At 48.3% G+C, this 27,922-nt stretch overlaps 2 protein-coding genes across 6 annotated transcripts; one reads left to right on the top strand and one right to left on the bottom strand.

Annotated features, from left to right (window-relative positions):
- The first annotated feature begins 138 nt into the window (after window positions 1–138).
- tax1bp1b (Tax1 (human T-cell leukemia virus type I) binding protein 1b) lies at window positions 139–15,199 on the top strand. 4 transcript variants are annotated; one of them, XM_047028580.1, is made up of 18 exons: window positions 139–263; window positions 1,766–1,955; window positions 6,344–6,446; window positions 6,702–6,892; window positions 7,190–7,348; window positions 8,580–8,728; window positions 8,849–8,939; window positions 9,468–9,653; window positions 9,769–9,993; window positions 10,348–10,527; window positions 10,634–10,706; window positions 10,924–11,042; window positions 11,204–11,329; window positions 12,119–12,205; window positions 12,905–13,088; window positions 13,358–13,521; window positions 13,679–13,764; window positions 14,113–15,199. In XM_047028580.1, the coding sequence occupies exons 2-18, from the start codon at window positions 1,779–1,781 to the stop codon at window positions 14,312–14,314; spliced, it is 2,502 nt and encodes an 833-aa protein (XP_046884536.1). In that variant the 5' UTR covers window positions 139–263; window positions 1,766–1,778; the 3' UTR covers window positions 14,315–15,199. The 4 variants fall into 4 exon arrangements, with proteins under 4 accessions (XP_046884536.1, XP_046884527.1, XP_046884517.1 ...); XM_047028571.1 differs by having other exon boundaries at window positions 140–255; window positions 9,769–10,020; XM_047028561.1 differs by having other exon boundaries at window positions 140–263; window positions 9,769–10,020.
- Window positions 14,995–27,913, bottom strand: jazf1b (JAZF zinc finger 1b). 2 transcript variants are annotated; one of them, XM_047028582.1, is made up of 5 exons: window positions 27,583–27,913; window positions 19,472–19,544; window positions 18,653–18,852; window positions 17,727–17,896; window positions 14,995–17,268 (listed from the first exon to the last, which is right to left on the bottom strand). In XM_047028582.1, the coding sequence occupies exons 1-5, from the start codon at window positions 27,695–27,697 to the stop codon at window positions 17,092–17,094; spliced, it is 735 nt and encodes a 244-aa protein (XP_046884538.1). In that variant the 5' UTR covers window positions 27,698–27,913; the 3' UTR covers window positions 14,995–17,091. The 2 variants fall into 2 exon arrangements, with proteins under 2 accessions (XP_046884538.1, XP_046884539.1); XM_047028583.1 differs by lacking the exon at window positions 27,583–27,913 and adding an exon at window positions 26,978–27,570.
- Between the last annotated feature and the right edge of the window lie 9 nt (window positions 27,914–27,922).

The following is a 27,922-nucleotide window of genomic DNA, read 5'->3' as shown; positions in this document are numbered from 1 at the left end:
TTAAATATGGTTCATCAATTGATAATTTATGTATGAATGAGGAATACTCGTTTTACGATTACTGTACACAATTTGTACTCAGTCACCTTTCTGTCAAATGAAACTTCTGGAATTCCCATTTGACAGGAAATGATGTAGCGAGCGAATGTTGTTGTTTTGTTCCAGGAAGAGAGAACGTGGGGAATGTACTGACACAGCAACTGCGTCAATAACTATTTTGACGTGCATCTTGGCTTTAATCTGCTCTTCAGCATGGTAAATGGGTACGTTGTCGTCTTTTAATGAATTGTCATCGATAGAAAAAAGAAAAAAAGACATTTTTCATCGGTTTGCTATGATAATTGTGATAACATTTTAGAATAGCTAGCTAGCTAACGTCAGCAAGCTAATAATGTGCGTTATCTGATTCCAACAACGTAGACCACAGTAATGTAGGTAGCTACAAAGGGGACACCGTACAAGGACGGCTGACTAAAGAATGTTTAATTTAAGGAACGAAGTTGCCAGAGGATCATTACTGTTGTTGAATCATCGGAGTATATAGCTCTATCTTCTTAGCTATCTTTGCTTAGCTTGGTTGGTTGTGAAAAGACGACTTGAGTCCAGGGCAGAGGTCTGGGCCTGTTCTTCAAGCGTATTGTATGATATGGCTAGCTAGCCAACGCCGTTAATCACTCAAGCGGTTGTTCGGTCGGAGGACGATAGATAGACCACAGTTTACTACAAAATGGCAAAACAATGAATTGTAGTCCCTAGAAACTAAACACATAGATTGATATTGTTAGCTTGAAATGGGTTGTCACTACATTGGCCTCATCCTCACCCACAGTATTCTAAGACCAAATCGAACACATGGGAAAGCTAGCTAGCCACTCAATTGACAGATTATAATAGACAGAAGTTGCTGATTATACGCATGCTATTGTCATTTGAAGAATGGCGATTTTGAATGAATTGGTTGTACGATATCTTATGTATGCCGATAATTTTCAAAATGGAGTTGGAATTAAAACTAGACACATGAACCAGTGTCTATGAGTGTTGTCTCTTTGAAATGGCTCCTGTCACGTATGTAGACTTGCTTAGAACATACCAATGCATATAAACTGGAAAGTCCTGCTCTGTCCTATGCACATGCATACCTCCCTTGAGCCTTAAACGGTATAGCTTAACATAAAAACACGATGAGGACTAACTGCTATATGTAACGAGGCCTTTCCCTTGTGTAACGAGGCCTTTCCCTTGGGAAACCTCTTAGTCAGCTCAATACATGTACTTATCTATGCTTGGGTTAGAGGAGGGATGTTGAATGTTTCAGAGAACCACTGTCAGAAACAGTATCATGTTCTGATAACAGTGCCTTCCAAGGCAACGCGGGCAAGTCTAAATATAACAATAACAACCTTTAGTTTGCTACTATGCAAACACATCCAGCAGTATTAGCCTGTTTTGATCCATTCTTACTAAATAACAGATCGTTTTAAGCCTGTCTCTAGTTTCCAGGGATACTTGTCAGTAGCATAGTTTAGGGCAGACAAACAGACCATCCCTTTGTGAGTCCCCGTCATAGATGATGTGTGTGTGTGTGAGTCATACATGGAAACCACCACAGAGTTTAGCTAGGACTTTTCTTATATATATTTTATAAAAATATATAAAAAATCTGTCAATTTTGTGTCATTGCAAGTAGTTCTCATTCAGATAATCATGAGTTGAATGAATTAATTGCTTTTTTTCCTCACGTCCCTTTTTTCTTTGCAACCAGTTTTGAGTGATAGATGGCGCTATTCCTGGACGCATCCTCAGTAGGCAACGCCATGGACACTTCGAACTTTGCCCACGTCATCTTCCAGAATGTGGGGAAGAGCTACCTGCCTCATGCTGCATTGGAATGCCATTATACCCTCACCCAATTCATCCAGCCTCACCAGAAGGACTGGGTCGGCATATTCAAGGTGAGTCATCCCCGTCTTCACATGTACTGTGTCCCATTTTCAGTTCAAACAAAGCCTGAAAGTCACCGACACCCGTCTGCTGTAAAAGCCTTGTATGCAAACTTACGTATGTAAGTGAAGACAACAGTTTGGGGATGGGGGCGCAAGTAGAATGGGACACCTTGGATATAGGGCCGTTTTGTTAGGATCATAACATAGGATTGTAAAAGCATAACATTTTTGTGTGAAGCATTCATTCATTCATGTGCTGAAGTAAATTGGTTTGGACTAGCAAAAACCTCTCAGTATTGGTTCTGAGTGCTGATAGCTTGTGAAAACGAGGTTGCTAGAGAGAAAGTGGAGGTTTGACCCCCCTGCATACTAGAGTGTCCCAGATGGGGCTGGTTAAGGAGCACATTAAATTCAATACACCAGCAGTAATTGTTTTGAGCCTTGTCTGTGGTGGGGGGGTGGTGGAGACAGGCTCTACTGTTGTAGACCAGAATTTTTTTAATTTGAGTGTGAACTGATGAGTTGCGGTCTGTGTTCAGAACATATCAGATCAAAGCAACAGTGCAATTCTTCTTTCCCTTCCCCATCTGTGTGGGCTGGATGAAACACACGCACACACGCGCACAGTTAACTTTCTAACTTTATCTTTCTGGTTCTGTTACAAGAGCAAATTCTGCATTGCCATGAAACAGAAGCAGTCTGTTTTATTATGACATTGCAAAATGTGTTATTATAAGTGAGCGTACTGTATAAAGACTTATTGTGAACCCGAATCTCATCAAACAAATGAGTCCAAACTGTAAAATCATAAACTTAATAGACTCTGTGTGTCCAAAAAGTTGTGGATTGGTAGGGAAAGCCTCAGTTAGACAGGGGTAAGGGTTATGTTGCCAGAGATGGATCAAGAAATGTCTTGGGCATGTTTACAGTGTTTGGCCCAACATTCGATGGCGGTTTTGCGTACAAAAAAGGGTTTTACCCTCAAGCAATGCACTGTGTCTCGTAACAAGCACTAATTCCCATAGCCTCTAAAACACAGAGTGAAGGTGGAAAAAGCTGAGCAGGGGATCATAAATTGTACAAATGTTCCTGGCTGTGTTGACAGCCAGCAGTGTTGGTGCCAAGCTCCCAAGTTTTGGAAGAGGACAGATACCTGCGTTCTGACTCACAGGGCCTGAAGCAATGCTCTCTGTTGGCCCGACACAGCGCCATAGACATTAAGCTGCTATCGCCCCCTGGAGACACGGGGCTGCAATTGTCTCATTACTTTTAACGAAGAATGCTGATTTTTTTTTTTTCTTCAGCCCTCCATCTGATTCTAAATGATTTTGGCATGTAGGCATTCTTCATTCAGTTCCATAGCATGCAGGTGAGAGATCAGACGTCAAACTAAGAACAAGAATGTTCGTGTTGATATGTCAATATCCAAGTTACGTCTAGGCGAGAGAGACATGTTCTCGATTGCAGGTTTCAAGCCTGGACCTTGTTTCTCTGAATACGATCACACAAACAAGTGTAGTTGTTTACAAAAGCTGGAATTGCACTGTGCCCCTCGCCAATCCAAACAAACCCCTTTCTCCATCCCACCGTTTATTTACTGTCAGGGGAGGTTGCCCATATCCTCTTGTTTGAACATGCACAAGCGCAGACTCTGGGGGGCTTTGATGTTTGAACATTTACCGAGAGTTGTGATTGAAGGCGTTGTAGACAGCACAGCGGAGCTGTTGGGACAGGTTGTCAGAGGTACCAAGGAGATGGCAAATAGACCTTTATAATTAACCTGTCTCAGAGCACAGCCCTGCTCGGTGATTCATGGACAACTTGTCTTGCCTGTTTGATTAATAGAGCCTGACTCCAACGTAGACTAGACTACCAGCATGAGCAGTTCTGTGAATTTAGGCCCCTGCAGCTCTTTTGCAGAAGGGCCTGTTTGTGAAAGGTTCAGGTGTCTTCTGAGGACATGTTCTAAGGGTGCAACAGTCGCAAAATTAGGCTCTGGACAAAGCTAAATTAGGTTAAAAAGCTTTTTGTTTGGCATCTGGGGGATTTGAAAATGGTGGCTCGGATTGAGAGCATTCCTCTAGGGCAGGGCTGAACGTTAACATTTTGGGGGGCCAGTGGGTTTGAAACTTACTGGCCCCAAAACCATTTTTATTGCCCCCCCCCCCCCCCCCCCTCCAAAAGTTGTAATTTATCATTGTTACAACAAAACCAAAGAATTATAAGTTATTCTGTTAACACGTTTAACCATTTATTAAACACATCCTGGATATAAAAAGAACAAGAATGAAATCACATTTCTAGTGATAAAAAATAAAAAGGTAACAGTCAGAAAAACGATTGACTTTTAACCTCAAACATAATGTGCTCTCTCCCCTTCTGACAGCCATCTCTGCACAACTCTGTCTGGCTGAAACTGTGAAACCTCTGGTTCCTCGATGCTAATATATAAAAGCTTACATAGCATTTCATCAGTATGATACTGAGTACCCAAGTCGACACCATTCTTCTGCTGCAGTTCAATAGCCCAGGGGAACAAGGGGAACGGCAGGTCCGTCTTAATTACGTGATATGCCGTTGTTATAAGTCGTGCAATAACACGATGGGCATTTGCATTTAAATTCCTGACCAGCATGGTCAACGGCCCGGAAGATGGATTGTTAACCACCCGCTTAGCTGTCACGCAAACCAGGTGCTGTCTGCTGTTAGCATGGCTGGTCAGGGATTGTTTTCGAAAATTGTCGGTGCCTGTGTAAAAAGATCCACTTTTGACTGCTTTAGACGGGAATATAAGACAGACGACAGTGCATCTTAGTTACATCAAAAAAGTTGCCTATGTTTGAGCTCGTAGCTCTCCTTTGCTGCCATCTTCACTTCTGTGTCTCGCGCCAGTCTCGTGAAAGTTGTTAAAACATTTATTGAGATTAGAGAATTACAATTTCACAACCACTTGTCACTCACTACTCAACTGTTGATTGGCCAACGGAGTGCCCCACGAGCTGCAAAGTCATTTATGCATTTAGCAGATAGCAAAACATGCAGGGTGTTAAGTTTTACAATGCCATTTTTTTTCTCTCCTATCAATGCTTTGCAGTGGCCCGATCGGGACAGTGAGTTGCTAGTTTAACCGTCCCAACGTTACTTTTTACTGGCCCCGGGCCATCAGGCCATCGTTATTGTCAAGCCCTGCCTCTAGGGTATAATGCAGAGTCCAGGGTTGTGCTGTCAGTTGGATGCGTGTGTCCGTGTTTTGAGTTTGTTGCAGCCCTCCCAGTCCTGTGTGGAGGTTCAGCCAGGACCTCTGGCTGACGTGAAAGACCTACTCACAGAGACCCGTCACCCCTTTTACCTCGAGCTGCGCTAATGAGCGGAGCAGTGAGCTCCGAGCCCTTAGCGAGGACAGTCTCTAACTAGGCACACTCTAATGGCTTCCTGTTCCTGCCTGCTGGGGGTGGGAACACCCCCGGTGACAACGTGGGGATTACGAACACCAGAGCCATGTTATCTGTGTCTCAGATCAACACTCACATCGTTGTTGCTTCAGACCTTTCAAATACCCCCCCCCCCCCCCCCCCCCCCCCCCGGGGAAAAACATGATGGTCACATTGTGTCGATCTGAAAGAAAAATTGTTCTCAAGACACAAAGTCGTCTGGAGATTTCAGAAACGCTTCTTTGTCGGGTGGACTTCAGGCTCGCATCGCATCTTATAAGTGTTGCATTCCGTTGTGGTCGTGTGAGAGTTATACTGTGTGAGAATTGAGTTTGGCTTGTTGTGGATGCGTGTGTGTGCCTGAGCGTGTACGCCTGGAAAGCCAGCCAGCCCAATGTGAGTCTGATTTTGTTTGACAGTTTTATGGCAGTGGGCTGAAATTATGGATGTATTTTCTGTACTCCCCCCTCATCAGGCATCAGTTAACAACACATAAAGTTTGTATAATTACATCTTGGTTTTCATTTTGAAGTATGTATAAAATTTTCACCTATTTTGTTCTTCCTGTTTGAGGTGAGTTGTAGCTGTTTTTCCACAGTCGGACCAGTTCACGAGCATTGGCCTCATACACGTGGCAGCCAGAAACTGGATTGGTTACATAAGTGGGCCTTATGTCATCTCTGACATGTTGCTACGTTGTTCACGGTTCGAAAGCCAATAGACTTTCACCATAGGCTGCGGGCGAGGATGTCAGCTATGATATTTCATAGTAAAACATGAAATAATAACAACTTATTATAAGTACATTGCCTCATCTTAACCACAACCGTTCTGTTTTTGCCAGGTGGCGTGGGGCAGTCGTTTCTGGGGTTTACGATGGTTGTCCTCGCCCTCAAGCTTGGTCTGTTGTTATTGTCCGAATGTGGTACGAGTGCTGTCTAACCTGAGCCCACTCTCGTCTCACAGGTCGGTTGGAGCACAGCGCGCGATTATTACACATTCCTGTGGTCGCCTCTTCCTGACACCTACGAGGAGGGCACTGCGGTCAACAGGGCTGTGGTGTTTCAAGGTAAACGATCCAACCACATTTTTAGACATCTCAACCACGTTGGGTTACCACTTGTCAGTGCCCTTTTGAGGGCCGTTAAAGGGATTTTAATAGCAAAACTGCGAACACCAATAAAATATGAAACTGTAGCCATCGGGCTGTCTGCTGGTGTTAACAAGGCCGTTTTCGTGAAATCTTTATTCAGTGTCTTGAACCGAGGTTACGCTCTGTCCACTTCTGCTTCATGGTCTGGCTGACAAATCTCTTCTTTCTAAGGATACTACGTTCCCAATGATGACAGCGAGTTCTACCAGTTCTGCTACGTGACTCATAAAGGGGAGATCCGTGGCGCCAGCACGCCCTTCCAGTTCCGTGCCAACAGCCCCTCCGACGACGAGCTGCTGACCGTGGAGGATGAGTGCAACTCGGACATCCTGGTGGTCACCACCAAGACTTGCTTCCTGGAGGTACGGGATGCTGCCTCTGCACCATCCGCCACAGAGTCATGCCGTCCACCCATCCAGGCTCCCCAAGTGTCACCTGTACACTGTAAAGTTCCATGACATATGTTATCACTAACATGGTCTCACCACCGTAATTTCATACTAAACGCTAACTAAACCTCAAGCTTCATGAGATCAAAAAGAAAATACAAAGGTGCTCTCTGTACTAGGCTATTGTTGGGTAAAGATTGTCAAATTGTTAAACTAGGGTTTTGCTAACTTTCCCCAAAAGTCAGTAACCTTTTTCTTTCATCCCGTCAGCAAAAGTTGGAGGAAGCCCAGAGAGAGAAGGAGGAGCTGGTGAAGACCATGGCCCTCCTCCACCAAGAGAGAGACCAGCTGGAGGTGGAGAAGGAGAGCCTGCAGAAGGAGTGCGAGAAGGAGAAGGAGACCTGTGCCCAGTTCAGACGAGAGAATCAGGTGAGAGCCAGACAGGCAGTCCGACTCTGGAACAAAAGACTCACACAATCGTCTCGTTGTTCCTCTTCTATAACTCATGTTCACTGGGAGTGAGATGATGATCCGAATTTGCTGCTTTGATCGAGTGACGTGGAAATGGGTTGTAAATGGAGCAGAAATGGATAAGCAAGGCCTTGAGGCTTAATAAGGATTCTTCAGACTGGATGGCAGAATATCGTACATTTCTAAAAGGAGGAGATCTTGTGATGTTGAATGCTGTTGTTCTGGTTTGGCCTCACAGTCTCTCAGCACCCCCTAGTGAGAGTCTTCATTCCACCCTCAGTTTGAAACAACCCACAAGCTGGATCCACCAAACACATAAATCTGACCTTGACAGTCAGGATCTTTAGAAGTCATTCATTTTTCATAGAGCAACATTAGGCATATATAATGTGTTTCATGAAATAGTGTGAACAATGATTCATATAATTCTTTTGCGCCATAAATCCTGCAAGGTTTAAAATGGCCTCTAGATGAAAACATGATTACTGTTTTTGCGGCTGTTAATTTTATGGTCAAAGTTTCATATGTTTTTTTATGTGCTGCTAAAAAACGATTCCAAAATCCTGCCTATAAACTTACTGTACAAAGATTTTTTTTTTTTGCTTATGAATCATCGTGCAAACTTTTAGTTTCATTACAAAACGTATTTGCAGTCACAATTTCTCCTCAGTTTTCTCCTCAGCCTCCCTTGCCACAGGCATATTCAAAGCAGCACTTCCTTAGAGACCTGCGTTATTAGCTGCCTGTTTGTGATTTAAGCCATAAAGGTCTGGATTTGTGTCCGGCACAGGAGGGGGAGTGGTCAGTGAGAGCTGCTTGCAGCCAGCACAGTCTACCATTTCAGTTTCTTACTGTAGAAGGAAAAGAGAACTGGGAAAAGAGCTAAAAACGGTTGTGCTTAGAAAGTTTGTGGCCAAATAAAGAATATCACACTTGCAAGAACACTTGGTTCTCTTAAACAACAGCATGGGGGCAGAAATAAATGAGTCCATGTTTCCAACACAGTTCATAAAATTATTAGTAAAAAAAATCATAAATAGTTGTAAACAGTGTAGTTAGAAATCATTTGGTCCTGTTCCATAATAGGCTAGCAAACCCCTCATAGCTCGTGGTGTTACAAAATATTTCCACAGAATACCAACATTTTTGTTTGACTCCTTGTCCCCCCCACCCCCCCTCCTTCTTCCAGGATGTGCAGAGCTCATCCCAGGCCTTACAAGAGGAGCGAGAGGAGGTGAAGAGGAGGCTGGATGAGGCCACGGCAAGAGTTGTGCAGCTGGAGGATGACCTCATAGGCATCACCCAGAAAGGGCTACAGAGAGAGACTGAGCTGGACGGGTGAGTCTTGGACAAAGGGGTAGCCAACCAGCCAGCCACCAAAAACGATGGTTCATTTGCTGTCTCTTTAAGGATTGGACTCAAGTGATGAAAGTCCTGCTGTTATGATTTGGTCCCAAGCCTGAAGGACAGAGTGAAGAAGCTGACCGTGGAGAAGGAAGCGCTGGAGTCCCAGTTGAAGAACGAGAAGGATGAGAAGGAACTGTACAAGGTTAGCGTAGTCCTGTGGCTCCCTGCCGTTTCCTAACCCCATCCCCGGGACCCCTGAACCTGTGTGTTAACACTTTGGTTCTGTTTACGTCCTGAGGCCTGACTCTGGTGTAGGTGCACAGTGCGTGCTCTGTGCGTTGGGCCTAAACAGGGCAGGCCCTGTCCCGGCTTCCTCTGGTCCTCGTGCCAGTTCCCGGCTGTTTGTTGTGGCCGGCTCGGCTCAGGAACTAGGAGTGGCACTCGCACGGTCTCTGCGGAAACGCAGTCAAACCTGCACCTAATTTAACTTGGCCATCGCCGAGCAGGATTGGAGGGGCAGCTTTATGGGCTCACCTCAATCTCTGTTATGTAATTAAGGTCACGCAACACTTATTTTAACTGTACAAATGCAGACGGGTGCGTCTCGACGATATTGCACAGAGAAGGTTACACAGAAAAGACCAGGCTGGATTATAACAATTCTTTCGATGATTAACCCCCCCCCTGTTTTTGGTCATTTGTTGTGTGTGTGTGTGTGTGTGCGCTACAGATTCACCTGAAGAACCGTGAGCTGGAGAACACCAAGCTGAGTGCAGAGCTGCAGATGCTGAAGGGCGTGGACGTGAACAAGGAGAACACCATCGCCCAGCTGAAGGACGAGGTGGGCTGTCTGCGCACCTGCCTGACAGAAAAGGAAAAGCAGCACAGAGAGGTCCTGGCCAAGGCCTCCCCGTCGGTAACCCCCCCCCCCCCCCCCCTTCACCAATACACACCCACTACCAGCCCCCCAGCAAACACGCTCGCCCTCCGATATCCTCGTCGTTCTGAGTGTGCGTTGGTGTCCGTCACAGGGGGAGCTGAAGGCCCTGAAGGAGCAGCTGCGCCTGAAGGAGGAGCAGCTCCACGCCACCCAGCAGGAGTCCTCCCTGCTGGGCGCCGAGCTCCGCGACGCCTCCAGCACCCGGGACCGCAGCATGGCCGACCTGTACCGCATGAGGCTGGAGGCCGACGCCCTGCGCCGGGACAAGGCCGACGTCCAAGCGCAGTGTGCCCGGCTGGAGCGCCAGGTGGAGCAGGTGAAGGTCCAAGCCCAGCACGAGGCAGTAAGGAGCATTACCACTCTGATTCCCTGTCGTGCAAGCCCGGTTCTGGAATAGGTGTACTCGACAACACATTGTTCATGTGAAAATCGAGTTAGTTGAGCAGATGCTTTTACCCAAATCGCCAACAAATAGTGCACGTTGTAAGTAAATAATCTAGGACTAAAAGTGCACTGTTCTAACAGTATTTCCAGTGGTTCGTGTCAAGGATCAGTCTGTATTCTCACTATGAACCAGTTAGAAATAGTATGACTGCTCAGTTTTATGCAAGAGGTTTGGAGGTCAAGGTATGAGCTGGTCTTCAGTCCGTGGGCTCCTGTCTGCCTGCAGGCCAAGGCAGAGGCCCGGCCGGAGGAGGAAGGCGTGGATCCTGCCACCGTCCTCGAGCTGCAGCGAGAGGTGGAGGACCTGAAGCTACGCCTGCATATGGCCGCCGAACACTACAAGGAGAAGTACAAGGAATGCCAGCGACTCCAGAGACAGGTGGCCAAGCACTCTGAACAGCAGGGGGTGAGTCTAGGACACTCACATGCACGCGCAACAGACACACACGCACACACAAACCAGAGAACACTGAATCAAAGTGACAAAATGGGTTTGTTTTCACGTCTGGTAGGAACTGAAGAAAACCCCTGCGGCGGAGGCCATAACAGTTCCTCTGTCTGTGAGCCCAGACACATCAGTGCCAGGTATACACTCACTTCCTCTCTATGTTGACCCTGGGCACAGGTGTGAGTGGTTTGCTCATTGACTCAGTGTTCTCTGGAAGTCTAACCCGCGCACCTCTATCTTTCTCTCTGCCTTTTTATCTATCTGTCTCCTCTCTCTCTCTACCGCTCTCTCTCTACTTGTATTTCTCTCTCTGCGTCTCTCTTTCTACTTCTGTGTTCTTCTCTCGGCCTCCAGGTAGCCCAGGTTCTGCTGACCCCATGCTAGAGGCCATCTTCCAGGAGAAGCTCAAAGGCATGAACAGAGAAGCCTCCGACAAGAGCGACAAATACAAGAAATGCAAACAGATGCTGAGTGTAAGTAGCTGTTTGGCAGGCAAAACGGTGTCATGTTCGGACATTCTCACCATCCTGCGCCAACCAGTCGAAACAGAGTAGGGGAGAGGCCGCTTCCGTGTGATTGTCCTCATGAGATCCCAGATAGGTGTTGTGAAGCAGCTTTGTGTTGTTACCTGTAGGAGGAGAAGGAGCGTAGCTGCATGTTTGCCGACGAGCTTGCCAAGATGGAAGTGAAGTTGAAGGAGCAGCTGAAGACCAATGAGAGCCTGAAGCTGCAGCTGGCAGCAGAGGAGGACCGCTACAAGGTCAGTTGGCAGGACAGGCTAGCAGTGAGGCTAAAGCTAGGTCAAAGCTAAAGCTAAGGTAGTGCCAGTTGGCAGGACAGGCTAGCAGTGAGGCTAAAGCTAGGTCAAAGCTAAAGCTAGGCTAGTGCCAATGCCAGTTTCCTGCAGTCCTTCTGACTGGATGCTGCTTTACCAGAGTTGCTGTCTATCACAGAGCTACTACTAGAGAACAGAAACGTATTAATCACTCTCAACTGCACGTTAATACTTGGCTATAAGACAATTGTGTACCACTGTTGTTTGTTGGTGAAATCCCAGAACAGTTTTTGGATTGTACATCCTAGCTGGCTGTTTATTACCGTGTATAGCTGGTCTAACTCAAGTGTTCAGCCCTTGATGGTATCTCCAATGGAACACCGAACGAGTGACAGTGGTGTTTATGAGCAGGCCTGTTCAGAGAGTATGTTTTACTGCCGTTTATGTGAGCGCTGGAGACAGCTAAGCCTGCCTCCAGAAGAACCCGCTCCTGCTGTCTGGGTAATGCAGTGGCTGGCTCGACGCTAGCGGATATTTGTTCAGCATCTCAGAAGGGTTCCAACGAGTTGTTTTGGTTTGAGCTCTACAGTATGTAAATCAGCAGTCAGCAACTACCAAAGCCTTTTTTAGGCCTATTATCAATTAGCATGACTCTCTGGAGAAGTGTTCTGTCTTAAATATCAGAGATCAAGCTTCATTTTTAGTTTTATTTTTCTAGACTGAGTTTCCTTTGAAATTGGATCAAAAAAAAGTTCATTTCCTGTTTGTGTGCAGAGTCAGGTGGCAGAGAAAGGCCGTGAGCTGAAGGAACTGAAAGGCACTCTTGCTGTTCTGATGAAGGAGAAGGAGAAACTCGAGGGGGTTAGTGACAGCTTTCATTTTCTCCTTTCAAAGTCTTCTTACCAAGCTAAAAATGCCCCGAAAGCTGCCATTTTTCCGGCTCCTAATCTGGTTTGGGTTTAACATGTCTCTCTAATTGGTGAAGCAAAGTAAGTGAGTTCTTATTTTCCATTCAATTACTCTGGACCACAGCTAGATCCACACTGACCCCAAAAAAACTGCCACGGGGTAATGCAGTTGAAGCTCAGAGAAGCAAAATGACCCAATTTGAGGTTCAGACTGTAAATTAAATTGGCGCCTGCAACAAACTTCAATAAAACACAGCCTTCCATTCCCTTTGAAAACGCAAAGAGTTTCTTTTTAATGAAGATGCTAATTAAACTGTGTGTGTGTGTGTGTGTGTGTGTGTGAGGGCAAGCAGCGAGCCACAGCCTCAGACCTTCTGGAAGCTTGTGGCTGGTGAAGTATTGTCTCATAGCTGACGCAGGGACGTAGATTTGATGGGTAGTTTCTGTTTAACTCTCAGAGACGTACGTCAGAATCCATTTATGCACTCTGACGTCTCATGGAGTGTTCCGCAATTACACGCGTCAGATGTGGGTGAAGAAAAAACAATTCAGCTCCTTAAACTAATATAGCACCACAGATTCAATGGGAGTCAAACGAATGGAACCGCTATAATGTTCGGAACCTTCATTGTCCTGCTGTTGTCCCCACCAGGAGCTCCAGAACGGCAGCCCCAGGAAGTCGGAAGACAAAGAGGAGATCAGCCTTGAGAGCGTCCAGTCACTGTTCCTGCAGTACCCCCTCCCCTACGCCCAGGACACCCCCACACCCCTGCTGGTCCCCCAGACCCCCACACAGCTGCACTTCGGGAACCCCTACTCCCCCTCCGACACCAGAGGTAGTCCTCACCTCGATGTTTGGCGCACACAGCTGGCTCTCTGTACCGTGACATGCATGGTGTTTTCCCTCTACCAACAACACTCACTCACCACATAGCACAGTAGCTCAGGGATATTGAATATACAATCCGGATGACTCTTATGCTTCATGTAGGATTCAAACGAATCTTTGTACAAATGATATCGAGTTTAGTGGCGCAGGACCAACATCAGCGGTGTATTTGTATGTAAACAAAGAAGTAAAGAGTCAATGAACGACCCCTCGCAGACGGAGCGGACGGGGAGTTCTCCGACGACCAGGTGCTGCGCCTGCCCCCCGTGGGCCCTCCGTCCTGGGACAGCAACGTGGTGTGCATCCAGCCGGCACGCAACCTCAGCCGGCCCGACGGCCTGGAGGACCCGGAGGAGCAGCAGGTGAATAACAACAACAACGTGAGTGCCCGCCCTCCCCGTTGCATTTCCTGTACACTCATTCGTTCACGGAGTGTCCTTCCAACCTTTGGTTCGCTTCACGTACACTTGTTTTAGTGTTGTAGTGGGGATTTGTTTCGCGTGTGTTTCTGAAGCTGCTCTGTGATTCCCTTCTCAGGGCAATGCCGGTGAACACCCTGCAGCCACTGAACCCCACAGCCCTGTCTTAAACGAGGGGCAGACAACCTTTTGCTTTGAGTCCAGGTAACACGCGCACACACAAGTGTTTGTTTGTCTCAGCCCAGCATTTTCCCATCATGCTATGCATCATACTAACATGTGCAAAGTGTTTGTTCTGCTGTGCGTGGAACCCCCCCCCCCCTGCCCCACCCAGCCACCTTAATCCTGCTGCGAGGCGTAGAGCAGCACAGGGCCCACCCACGTCGACTCACTGACAGATGCTCTTTATTAGCCCGCTCTCACTGGTTTGCCAACATCATCACTTGGCACTCATTACCCCAAACTCACTCTTTTCCATTTTCCCCATCTTTTTCCTCGCGTCTATCCTCCTCTCCTCCTCCCCCCCCCCCCTGCCCTCTTTCCATTCTGCAGCATGGACATCCACAAGCGCTGTCCGCTGTGTGACGTCATCTTCCCCCCCAACTATGACCAGAGTAAGTTCGAGGAGCATGTGGAGAGCCACTGGAAGATCTGCCCCATGTGCAGTGAGCAGTTCCCTCTGGACTGCGACCAGAAGATCTTCGAGAACCACGTGCTCACCCACTTCGACGGCAACGTGCTCAACTTCGACTAGACGCCCTCGGAAGGTGCGCAGACGCGTCCGGTCCCGCCAGCTTCTCTCGCCTCTGACGTCAATCCCACTGCACTCTTTTTTTCCGCATGTAACAGTGTGAAGATCCACTTTTAGGATTGTTATCGACTTGCAGTTTGTAACTTTTACGTAGAAGAGCCTTTTCTTGTGAAAGTGAAAGGTGCTGCGGTTCTCCAAAAAGGACGATGTTATTCGATTTTAGTGTAACTGAGGGCTATGGGTTTATGAGTAAAACAGACCTCTTGAAAAAGTCCTCTTGGTTCTCGTTTGAAGAGACTTTGGGGGAAAACGACTGTTCTATACTCACCTCTGTCCGAAACCACTTTTAAAAGATAAAACATGAACACTAGAATTAAGAAATCAGGGACAGTAGTTACAGGTTTACCAAACAGACATTGAACCCTTCAACCAAACGCTTCCCCTGGGCTTCTTGTTTGTCAGATATCCCTTCTTTATAGAAAGCAGCCATGCTGCACTTGATGCAGTCAGGACGAAAGCATTGCTTCTGTGATTTAAATCCAAACCTGATCATATTATTAAATAATCTATTTTAGAACTAAGTTTAAAGGCCAATGATATTGCACAAAGCCTTCGCAATATGGTTTATGGTGAAAGACATGTTCTTCATTAGTGCAAGTTGATTTCTTCTGCTTGTTTTATTATTTTAACTCTACTGTGTTGTGTGTCTGGCTAAACAGCTCATGCCTAACCGCTCTGCTGATCAGTGCATGTCAGGCCTGTGTTAAATGTATTTCTCTCTTTACTTCTTTAAGTTATTCCTGTCATAGAGACTGTTCATTTCCTCGCGTGTTTGACTCATGTATCAAAAATGAATAAAATCTCAATAAAAGTGTCAGTTTGAAACAATGTTTGGTTTCGGGTGTTTTTTGTGACAGACTCATTTGACACGTCAGAGGCATTTTGTATTTTTCAAATGTAATCAAGTTTACATTATGAAGCAGCATTCTTTTTTTGTTGTTGTTGGAGACAGTTCAGTACATCACCGTCAGGTCCGTCACAACCTCTGGATACACATACGTACATTGTCACTTCAGAAACATACGAAAATATAATTTAATGAAATTACACTGATAACATGACAATACATTAACTATACACAATATTTCAAATACTTCCCTCCTCACTGGCAGTATAATACTGTCACTGTTATCATCTAAATATAAACTATGGTTCCATAGCAACATTAACTTCCATGCAGTGATGATGTTTGAATGAGTCATTAATAGCCTCCTCTAGTTTGTCTGGTTTTCTGCTAGAATTTTGGACCCTGTGGTTCCAAGTCGCCTCTTCCCTATTCATGGCACATAAGAAGAGTTGGTAATGTGCTCCACTCAAACAGGAGGTATTCAATGATGTCATAAAAAGGAAGCGTGCTAAACTCGACTGGAGGTCTCTTGTTCTTGGAGAGGTCTCTAGACACTGCACTGGGCTGTAGTCTACACTGGAGGAATCGCAGACAGTCTGGACCAGTCTATCTTTATAGGAACATCTAGCAAGAACGTTTTGAACAGGCTAGGCTTGAACTCCTTGGATCGTCTCCACGAGGCTGTAGAAATATTCTGGATTGGAATGCTGTGGTCTACAGTTCAAGGCAACCATATACATAATCTCACAACAAACAGGAAATGCTGGAGGTCTGGTGAAAAAAAATAACGTCCCTTAAAATTGAGGGGAACATCTAGTACCTTCAGAGTTCCTTGAGCTACTCTCTGAGACTAAATATCATCGCAGACCAAGATATTGGCAACCCAACAGTAAACCATTCAAATTGGTTGGCAACAGGTTACTAGAAAGTGCTTTAAACCCCTCACCAGATTCTGGTGAAGAGGACCAATCAGCTCCCTAAGAAAGGCTTCTGGAACTCTTGAAGCAGTCCTGGAGTTCCAGGGAACAACGATAACAGCTGACTCCATGATCCTGTTAGTTGGGCAGGATTATGGTACTGAATTGTTGGCGAATTGTCACCTGAGATTAACATTTGGTGCCAACACAAAAAAAAAAGATTCGGAGAAAAAAAGATTTCTATATAGGAGGATCTTCCACTTCTGTCAGCTCAAATTGGTAAAGAAATTGTCGGAGCATTTTCAAAATCTCAATATGAAAGTGCATTTTCTATACGGTATGTATACACTGAATGTATATACTGTACACAAATGTACAGTATCATATATTTTCTATATATTGGGTAGTAGGTTACAAACATTGTCTTTGAATTGTCACTGCAGCAGAAAAGTGTATCACTAGTGGGCCGAAATGAGAGAAGTGGTTTGAATGATGATGATGTGATGATCTTTGATTTCCGTGTAGAAATAATGTTTTTCTTCCTCAGCTAACTCTAAAGTCGTTTTTCTTCTCATACAATCTCAATTTGTATTTGTCTTTTTTCTATCTTTCCATATTCATGCCTCCCTCCATATCAGGGACTTGGCTTTCTCTGCAACAAGTTTTACCAATAAGCACCATGTGTCAGAAAGTACAAGAAGATGAATGATAGCTTAAATGTGCAAAAGTACAAAACCGAACACTACAGAGATACATTCCCAAATACAAACGGGAGAAAAGCATGCCATAAAAGAGTAGTGTAATGAAGAAAAAAAAAAAGTATGTTTGTATATGTGAGTGTGCCTAGGTAATGAGGGGTGTGGTGGGGGGAAAGGGGTGTTAAAAGGGACTCAGCCACTGCTGGTGATGGTAGGACGGGGGGGGGGGGGGGGGGGGGGGAGGGCTGGTTGGGCGCCCTACTGCTGCATCTTGCGGATGACATCGGCGGACACGGGCGGGTGGAAGTTGATGGTGTGGTGACGGAGCCCCTGAGAAGTCTTGTAGCTCTTCCCGCAGCGGCACTTGAAGGGTTTCCGCACGCGGATCTGGGTTCTGTGGCCGTTCTTGGCGTGGTACTTGATCCCGTTCACGTTCTGCACAGGTGGGAGGGGGGAACGAGGGAACACAGGACATTTTCAGGACACTGGTGCTCCCAACGCCATCAACCTGACGACATTGTTCGTCCTTCTCTGTAAACGTCACGGACGTGGCCCACTGCTTTACCATGTGTGCCATCGACCGTAACCCTGAAATTCACATCGGCTGAACCGTTTTCTCAAGCTGCACCTCATTTACCCCGACCACACACCCCAGATGTAAACGGAAACATCTAGTAAAACACAGTCAATCATTGGAGGGGACCGTACGTGTTGCGTTAAAGGATGTTGACATGCAGTCACATTCAATTAACTAACGACACCCTGCTCTCAGACGTCGGTCTCATCCGGGTTCTACCGCACATCTCGGTTCCCTCCTCGCTTTGACACGGAGGCGCGGGTATCGAGCGATGTGGCCAAACGTCGACGGGGAGAGCTCGCGGGGGGGCTCCTACCTTGTATCTCTTCTTGCAGCCGGGCACGGGGCAGGCGAAGGGCTTCTCCTCCCCTCCGTTCATGCACATGGAGCTGAGGATGGACTCGGAGCTGATGGCGCTCTCCGTGGTCCACGACTCGTCGCTGTCCGAATCCTCGTAGTCCACCTCCTCCTCGTCATACTCACTGCCTGGATGGGGCGAAGCACAGATAACGCGCGCGCACGCACGCACACACTCAGATTAGAAGTCGAGCCTTGTAGGTGCTTACACTTCCTCAATCCCTCTTAGAAACTCTTCTCGATCAGACGGACATCCCCTGGTCTGGCACAGGCCCCTGCGATCCTCTCTGGGACTGTGCAGAGAGAGGCAGAGCCTCGGAGCCCGTCCGTCCACATGTGTTCTGAAGCAGAGTTCCCACATTCTGCATTTCCCTTGTTACTAAACCCACATTTGATGATCGCCTGAAACACGCTCGATTGTGGGAAAGAATTCCGCCCATTTCAACAGGTCTCAAAGTTAATACACTCCATGTACATGCTGCATCAGCTATCAGTGTAGCAGCCAGGTTTGAGCTTCACAACCACAAGATCCAAACAAACAAGGAAAAAAAGGCAATTAACAAAAACGCTGAATATTCTTAAACCGTCTGAGAACATGGGAAAACAAGAAGCAGCAAGTCGTTCTGTGTGAAATAACCACTGTAATACTGGCCGACCGGATGCAGCTTCTCTGCATTCCCAGTGGATAAACGACCCAACCAGTCGTGGGAGCGGGCTCAACGGCGACCACGCAAGGAGTGCGTGCTGTTCCCATGGTTATGCTAGCGGTGAAGGGCTGTCACCATGGTAACACAAGCATCAAAGGGCTGTTACTAGAGTTTCGCAAGCCTTGCTGCCCACACTGAGGCAGGGGCGGGGGGGCAGGTGGGCCGTTGTCATAGTTACCCGTGGGCGTGCTACTGCGGAAGGAGGAGGAGGGGGTGATGGGCGGGGTGACGGGGGGCGTGAGGTTGCCGCTGCTGTGGCGTGGAGGCGTGGACACGTTGTTCCGGGACAGAGCGCCCCCTGTCAGGGTCAGGGACAGCTTGGGCTGGACCTTCTTCTTCAGGGTCTCGTGTTCCCGACGCGCCGCGTCCGTCATGAACCTGTCGGGACGAGGAACACTCACACCGTTTAGGACCAGGTTCTGACCTGGACCGCTAGTGGGAAGCATATGTTCCATCACCGTCATTCACCGAAACCATTCCCCATTTCTCGACGGTAAATGCGGGACCGGAACTTTACGACGGACAGTAAAGTCTTGGGGTGAATGTATGTCATAAAAGTGAAATGTTCACACAGACATTGTTAAAGGAAAAGTGGAATTAACAGATTAAGCAGAAACCACATCAAGATGTGTTTGTAGACCCAGGGAGACAGGCTGATTCTCCATCTCTGGGTCCTGCTGCAGGCCTGCTGCCCACCATTCACACACCATATCAAAGACAGCGCCAGTTAAACTGCAATGTCATCTAACTCTATTTCTGTAGGACCCAGGGCCTTACCAAATCCAATTACCATATGCTAACCTAATTAATATGGAGTAATACACCAGATGAGACTGGCTACCGAAGCCAATTTGCTCATGGAACTAAGTGGTAATCAAATCCTTAAGGAGAGCATGATACTGTACAGTCACTTTGCAGCACACTACATGGAGACAGACATTCCCAGGGCCAGGTATTATGGGATGTGGTGTGAGGGGTTGGGACAGCTCGTCCTCACTTGTTGATGTAGCTGAGAGCAACATAGGTGGGCTGCTGCTGCTCCTGCTTCTCCAGAAGACGAGGGTCTGTGTCTGAGGAGGGAGAGAGGGGGAGAGAGAGGAGGGAGAGAGAGGGGGAGAGAGGGGGAGATAGAGAGGGGGAGAGAGAGAGGGAGAGAGAGAGGGGGGGAGAGGGAGAGAGAGAGGGGGAGATAGAGAGAGAAGGAGAGAGAGAGGGAGAGATAGAGAGAGAGGGGGGGAGAGGGAGAGAGGGGGAGAAAGGGAGAGGGAGAGAGGGGGAGAGAGAGGGAGAGGGAGAAAGGGGGGGAGAGAGAGAGGGGGAGAGAGTGAGGGGGAGAGAGAGGGAGGGGGGAGAGAGAGAGGGGGAAGAGAGAGAGGGGGAAGAGAGGGGGAGATAGAGAGAGAGGGAGAGATAGAGAGAGGGGGAGAGAGTGAGGGGGAGAGAAAGACAGAAGGGGAGAGAGGGAGAGAGGGGGAGAGAGAGGGAGAGAGGGGGGGAGAGAGGGAGAGAGGGGGAGAGAGAGGGAGAGAGGGGGGGAGAGAGGGAGAGAGAGACAGCAGTCAAATTACACCACACCGAGACAGACACACAGAACAGCGGGCCATGGCATTGTTACTGTAACGCTGTTATGACAGTCCAAGGGTCCCTGTTGAACATTGGGACACTGCAGCCCTTTGGACCGTAGCAGGTCTACTAGGAATACGACATGATGTCATTAACTGTCTAGACGGCAGTTGGTCCTGAGCTGGAGATTCTCCACAAACCACCTCATATCCAGTCTCTTTCGACTCTGGGCATGAACTTTTTCATAAAACATCTCTCCAACTCGAAAGCAAAGGGTCTTGCCTACAAAGGGCGTAACGAGGCCACGCGTGATGCCGCGTTTTCCCTCTGAAGCTCCCTCGTTCCGTTTTTAAATGGCCCTCGGTGCGGCCACCCTACTGGCTGCGTGGACACCACACTCGACACACACACTGCGTTTTCCCATGCTGGGCTCCAGACGCTTGGCTTGCTCTGCAGCCCGACAATGGCTGAGATCCGCACCCTGAGGTGAACCAGGCCTCACTTTAAAAAGCCTGCCCACTGCCATGCCTGTGGGAGCAGGGAGACGCTCCATAAACCCCCCCCCCCTGCCTCTGCCACTCACCAGCTGTGCCTGGTGTCTCGGGCCGGGATGCAAGGACAGTGCTGCCCCCCTGTGGCTAAAAGAATCTCTGGCAGCCGTGGCATACCAGGGAACACCAGCTGAAACGATTCTCGTACATTCAATAATCCCCTATCCATGCATTGCTTCAGTGTATTGTGAACACGTCGTAATATGAGGATACAAACAAACCGTAATGATATTCAGACACACGCAGGCAAAATGATCCTTAATAGATGCATGCAGGATCATTCTTAACAACAGTGTAGAGGGCTTGTATTCTGTGATGTAATGTAGAGGAGGCGAACAACAGACTGAGGACCAAAATAAACAGTCGCCTCGGGGTCAGAATGATTTATTTATGCAGCCTATGGCGAGAGCACTTTGAATCACATCACTGACGTGCTTGTCCCAGATTCACACGAGATGTGACCTTGTAGCCTCTCTCAAACTTGAACTCTTTTCAGTGAACGCTCTCTCTATGGGTGGGCTCATGCTGAGGCCACGCAGATTCCTGCCCATCTTAGCATCTGCTCCAAAGCTTTCTGTATTCCCAGAGTTGGAGAGAGGACGGAAATGTCAGCGTGGAGGCGTGTGTGTGTGTGTGTGCCGTGTTTGTGTGGCGTGGAATGGTATGAAGCGCCGTTCCAAATCCTGCCGTCATCTCTCCATGCCGCTCTCACGCACAACACACACTCTCCCACACTCACGCAATGAAGCCCCGCCGAGGTAATGGTTTGCAGATGCACCCCTCCATAAGGAGAATTCAAAAGAAGCGCTCCCCTCCTCATCTCACCTGAGTCCCCCCCCCCCCCCCCCCGCTATGGGACTCCTGAGCACCTTCGCCTCAGCCGCACTCTTTGGAGGACATGAAAAGTCAAACATTTCTCCCCAGTTGAGGCGACGGTGGATCTAATACGGGACTCGGGCCAGCGCCCGGAGCCGTAAGACTTTAACACCTTGTGATGAAACAACAACACGGGCTCCGCCACGCCGCTGTTTGTTTACGGCACCCTGGAGACCCGGGGGGCAAACTAGGAGCCACAGGAACCCCAACGACAGGCAGATCGGTCGGGTCTGAGGGGAGGGAGGGAGGGGGGCGAGGCCAGGGATTCTACTGGGGGGTGGTGGTGGTGGGCGTTGTTCTGCGCTCGCTCTGACAGGTAGGGTCCCTCTGTAGCCAGGTGGGCTTCTCCCATGGCTCCACTGCTGACCAAGTGTTTCATTAGCCGTGATTTACCGTGTGCAAGGGAGGACCGCACACACACACACACACGCACACGGTGCCTCCTCTCTCGGCCGTTCACAAACACAAAGACATAAAGGCGCGCACATTAATAACCATATTAATTCTGCTGCCAAAACTCGGAGGTGCTGCTGAGAGTTCCGTGAGGGGATTGAGTGTGTGCATGTGAGAGAGGGGAAATCCTCCCTAAGATCACTAATGAGCATAAAGGAGCAGCAGCGTGAGGGGGGGGGGGGGGGAAAGGCTGCTCAGCGACCGCTCAATTAGCTCCGGATCAATCTGTTCCCACACACCGTAAATCACACACACCTTAGGTGGGGCCCAGGGAACAGGGAGGCCGGCAGGAGCCCAAACTCCCATCCCCCCCCAGAGCCCCAAGCACTCTGCTGGGGCCACCGGCACAGATCCACAAGCCCTCCCCACCCCCCACCTCCCCCGTTAGGACCAGGGTCTGGGCCCCCCGGAGAGGAGAACGGGGGTCCGTCTGAGCGATCCACACAGGTGGTCCACTGCGGTGGTCTTTAGATCCGCCGAGAACCTTCTGGGAGATATTAGTACGTTTTTGTTTATCTTCGTCTGATGCCGAGATGTTGAGATCGACAAACTCCACCCTGAGCTTCGGCATGGGAAGGACTGTGGGTCTCGTTTCGATGACCCTGTGAGGAGCCTGCCAGTGTGTCGGCTCTCAGAGAGCTTGTCGTCCCCGTGGAAGCTCACTGTCCCCACGTCATCACGAAACATGATGTCAACCACACAGTCTGCATGGGGCCCGGCACCCAGGGACAGGAAACAGGGGATGGACGACGCACTCCAAAACTTCCTGAGGCAAGACGGGGGGGGGGGGGGGGGGGGAAGTGACACCTGCTACCCCTTCATTACTCCCTCCTTCCCCCAGACACGGTCACACCTCCCCGCTTCCTCTCCCCTGTTCTCCCCCCTTCCCAGCCACCCCCTCACCCCACGGGGTGGCGCAGAGTGGCAAGCATCATGGTGACATGTTTATGGTGGGGCCGAGCTGCGGGGAACGTTTCCTGGGACGGTGGCACGGTGAACGGATTAAGGCAGGACTTCCACCGAGGAAATTAAACTTGAGTCCAGGAAGCAACAACAGCAGCAGCAGACTTGTGGCTTGTCTGCATGCTACTGTGGGTCCCGCGTCGACCTGCCTGTTCCTCCCCTGGTTTCTCAAGGCTGGATGGACCCGTTACGAATCCAGATACGATAAACAGACACAGGCTCATACTAAAACACTACCCAAACACAGACCTACACCCACACACACAGAGCATAGGCCCCAAACCGAACCAGACACCCCTGGTTGTGAAGCACGCAACATCAACACAGCCTGCCCGGTTGTCTCATAAAGGCTGCTGTGTGTGTTGAGCGGCTTCTCTCCTCCCCGCACTCGAGCCCAGGAGCGGGGGCGGGGCCTGGGGAACTGGTGTCGGGGATGGGGAAATGTAATTAGGTCCACCAGGTGCACGGAACGGGGCGCCAGTTACTGCCTCCCAAATTTATGACTTCCGCTCACATTTTGGGGGTGCATTCCAAAACGCTCCTAAATGAGCCCCCTGTGTCGGGCAGCTACACTGAGCCATTGTTAGAGGGAACCAACCGGCCTGGACACTAAAGACCATCGTTATCCCAGCCCAGGGACACGGAGACCTGCATACGGTCACACAGCATGGCCAATGGGGCTCTCGATGGCTTAACACTGGTCTGGAACCTACTGTAGGAGAAACGCTGTCCCACACACAACACAACACGCTAACCAGTGATCCAGTGTGTTGGCATGGGGCTCTTAAATCGCTAATCCTTCATGAGTTCCAGTCCCTTTCCAGCTCTGATTTGCACCTGTTCTTGAAAAAACCCAGTGAGATTGAGATAAGCAATGTGGAATCGCATTGGTAATACAGGATGGGGCCTCATCTATTTTTAGAACAAAAAAGGCCTACATTTAATATACAAATGATTTGGGAAAACATGATTTGGTCTTAACCTAAGATGGATGTGTCTGCTATCAATCTCAATATGAAGGCATGAGCTAATGTTTCCCAGGACTAGGTTTAAGAGAAGGCACAAAACAAGCCCTGAACCTGTTCACTCTCAAACTTGTCTAAACAACAGGTCTAATGGTTCTAGTCTGCATTACGATCAAAAGACAGGTTTCCTTTTACCACCACTCTCTAAAGACAACAAACCAGCGCCACCTACTGGTCTGACGCCGACAGAGCATGCTGTGGAGGGGGGATACGGGGACAAGAATGCAGAGCTTGTTTTCCGGGCCTCTAATTATAAAGGAGAATGTGTTCTAAGCAGCAGGCCACCAGATGAGGAGGAAGAGAGGCCAAATCAAGCGCACTCTCTGTAATTATGCTTCACAGGCGCTCGGCAGAACGCGCCAGATTTCGCACTTCTGCAAGCGGGTACAGGCCAGCAGACCAGGGACATGAGAGGTGGGGGCAACACGGTTTTTCCACTCGGGGTGCACTAATTGGCTCATTATTCCCCAATAAGTCATTGGGAGTGTTCCTCCTTGGGCTAACACCTCGGACACACGTTCAGCTCTCACTCTGAGGGAAGAAGAGGATATTAAAGCGAGGAAGTCATGCAACCAGAAAAGAATACTGGAGACAGCTGGGCCCAGTAGACATCAACACCAGCTTGAAATTGTTGACTGAGTCGACTGCAGAGAGTGTGTGTTTTTTCGACGCGCCACACAGTTGGATGGATCGAGCTTCCTGGATCGACTGTGTATTCCTCACCTCCTTTTGAGAGCCACTGAGGTGTCGCAGTTGTTTTCACAGTGCGGGTGACAGGAGTTATATTCTGCTTCACTGAACATTTAACTGTCTGACCTCCATCGCGTATGTTAGCTGCACAGTGTATTGGCCGACAGTGTTACAGGCTGGTTTTCTCAACCTGTAAGGTGAGGTCATATTTATTCAAATTCCAGCACTAATCCCATGGAATTTAAAAGCGACAAAATCTCCTCTAGTGACAAACAACTCCAAGCTAGTGGTTTGTCTTTGCCAACGACGTAAATATGATCCTCACAACCGTTCGGATTCATTCTCATCTTGTCTGCAGTGGGACCTGTTCAGTGTACTTGGTACGAAATCCTTACATCCAGACCAGCCAGACAACATCCTAGGGTAGGCTACAGCTCCCTCTGTTGGTCACATCAATGCGACCCCCAGCTCCCTCTGTCCCACTCTCCTGACTGGACACGCATCACCCACACACAGACAGAGATGCACAGTGGAACTCTCCCTGGATCATGGACAAAGGCACGTCTCGACGACGTTTGTCCACGAAACAAGGCCTCGATTGTGCGGCGTAAGTGGTGAACAAGTAACAAAACACTGTTACTATCAGGGTTGCAGTAGCTCAGCCTTTGAATGTATTTGTACAGCGGTGTACAAGCGTGATTCTAGAGGTTAAAGGTGAGGAACTCAAATGGCTCTAGATTTAGAGTTGATGGGAGAGAAGAGGAAACCATGACAACTGACCCATTACTCCCAGTCTGGGTCTACAGTAACAGGGACAGCATTGTAGGCAGGCAACCCCCTTTTCATTCAATCACCCCCGGATCCCCCCTCTCTCCCTTTCCCTCGACAAGCACATTCAAGATGATTAGGTCAGGGCTTGTTCAGTCCTACCTTAAGAGAAGCACTTGAATAGGCTACTCCTGCATTCCAGATGCACTCCGTCCCTGCACTCCCCCATCCAGCGCCTGACCCCCGATGCTCTGAAAGTTCGGCACGTGCTTCTGCAGAACGACTTAACCAGCAGAGGGGTGGGATTGGGCGGAGGTAGACGCGGGGTGGTCGGGGGAGGGGGTACTATCAGCTGCAGCTCTCAGAGCAGGTGGAGTACTCATTACCCAACCCCTCTGCAGGCAGCTATTTAACAGCACGTACGAATACCACAACCAAAACACGGCGGTGTGGGAGTCAAGCCTTTGCGTGAGAAAAGCACCGCCGCACAAAACCAACGTACGATTCCAAAACAATAAGGGAGTAAGTGAGCTGTTGCCATGCAATACAACACCGATCGTCTACTCACAGAGTTTAGCCACGGCACCACCAAAGCAGGCCTACGCATCCCCATGGTAACCACAAGGGTGACTTATCAGTTTGCTCAGCATGCACCAATCATGATTCATGATCCCCGCATTCCAGCCAATGACAGGGTTTTTATCTGGACTTAGCTGCCACGCGAGCTCCCCAGGGGTGTAGCTGATTGAAGCTCAGGGTTCACACAAGGGACATGATTGATTCCTGGTGGGTTGGGGCCTGAGGTCTGGTCTATATGTTGCAGAGAAGATACGACTATACTAAGAGGACAAGACCACAATTCCTACAGGAGTGGTTGTGTTTTCACGGTAGTCAGTCATTTGGGCCTAATCTGATTTCTTGTTCTGCAGACAAACTGTTGTGGGGCTCCCCAGGCAGCCTCTAGCCCTAGGGCACAGGACACCGAAAAACAATAGGGGAACTTGAGAAGGTTATTTGACCTTATCATGTCCCTCTCTGCGGGGGTAGCATTGTCAACCCTGCTGTGCTAGAAGGAGTTTTTTGTGTGACCCATATCCAGATGTATAAATATTCAATTCAAGACGCAAGGTGATCCACATTCACATGTAGGCCTGGTGTATCATGCTCTGCAGAAGGTTGATAACGACTATTAGTTTGAATCAGGTGTGTTGGAGCAGGGAAACATCTAAAACAAACAGGACAGTGGGCCCTGAGGACCAGGGTTGAAGACCACTGATCTATTCTCGGCAACGGTATTGGGTGAGAAAAGCAACATGAATGGGTGAGAAAAGCAACACGGCAATTTTCTGAAAGCAATCAAATGTTTTTCTTTTTATGAAAGCTATATCTCATGATAGTACTTTACACACAGTGTTACTGCTAAACACAATTACCCGGATTCAGATACCATGCACTTTACTGTTCCTTAAAATAGCAGTTTTGGTCTGGAGTCAAATGGTTACCCCTTTAAATGAAGACAATTTTGGGAACAAGTTACAACACAGTGGGTCACATAATAAATGTCATGAATAATACATGGAGCATATACAGTTTTAAACAAGTATTATACTATACCTATAATAGGAGTCATTTATGAATTCCATGGGTTATGATGCATCTGATTCTAATTGAGTCTCAGAACCGCATTCAACAGGGGGGAGTGGTTTAACATTTGTCAGAGATTCCAAATGTATAATCCTCAACAACTCGTTGATGTATTAATGTTAAGTAACGTAAAACTAGTATCTTCTATCAGCTCACAACTCAAATTTTGTTTACAAAGTCGAGTTTTCCGCCTGTACTTGTTCCGCTACTCCGCAAGCGCTCACAGCGTAGCTTCCACGGGCCTAGCGCAGAATTGCAGTCAATGGTTTGAGCGAGCATAAGCTCGAGACAGCTACGTGCGTAAAAGACTAAATGCATTAGTACTTGTGCCTAAATCACTATATGCATATATATAACTTGCAAATATAGAAAATATGTACTTTTTGAAGATTCACTAGTAACTAAACCGAATAAACAGGCAGAGGTCCCATCGATACCACACCTAGCAACAGCGCTGTCCAGGACGCAGGAAGTAGCTGATAGACGGCTAACCTAGCCACTTTACCCTGATTCGTGCTAACCCCAGCCATTGCGTATATGTGCGGCACTGATTGTTTCTGTTCGACGGTGCTTACCAATGTGGTTATCCTCAATGTGTACGATAAGTTCGGATAGGGATTCAAAGTGAAGTCCGCAGCCCCCGAAACTGCAAATATTGGAGAAGAAGGAGGCAGCGGCGATGCCTGTCATGGTCTCTGCTGCATTGAATATGCGGGAGCGGCGGCGAAGAGAGAAGCCAGTTCAGACTCTAGAAGGCAGGCAGACAGCGGCGGCAGCAGCTGGAACCGCACACTCTGCGAGGCAGGACGGAGGAGAGGAGGGACCAAGTATTTGCGCAGCTGTAATCATCCGTATTACCTGTTGAACGTAAAGTAGACAGCAGTTAGTGTGCATTATGACAAAAACGTCATCTGC

The sequence above is a fragment of the Hypomesus transpacificus genome, chromosome 2 (assembly GCF_021917145.1).
Source record: "Hypomesus transpacificus isolate Combined female chromosome 2, fHypTra1, whole genome shotgun sequence".
NCBI lineage: Eukaryota > Metazoa > Chordata > Actinopteri > Osmeriformes > Osmeridae > Hypomesus > Hypomesus transpacificus.
This window is presented reverse-complemented; position numbering and strand designations above follow the sequence as displayed.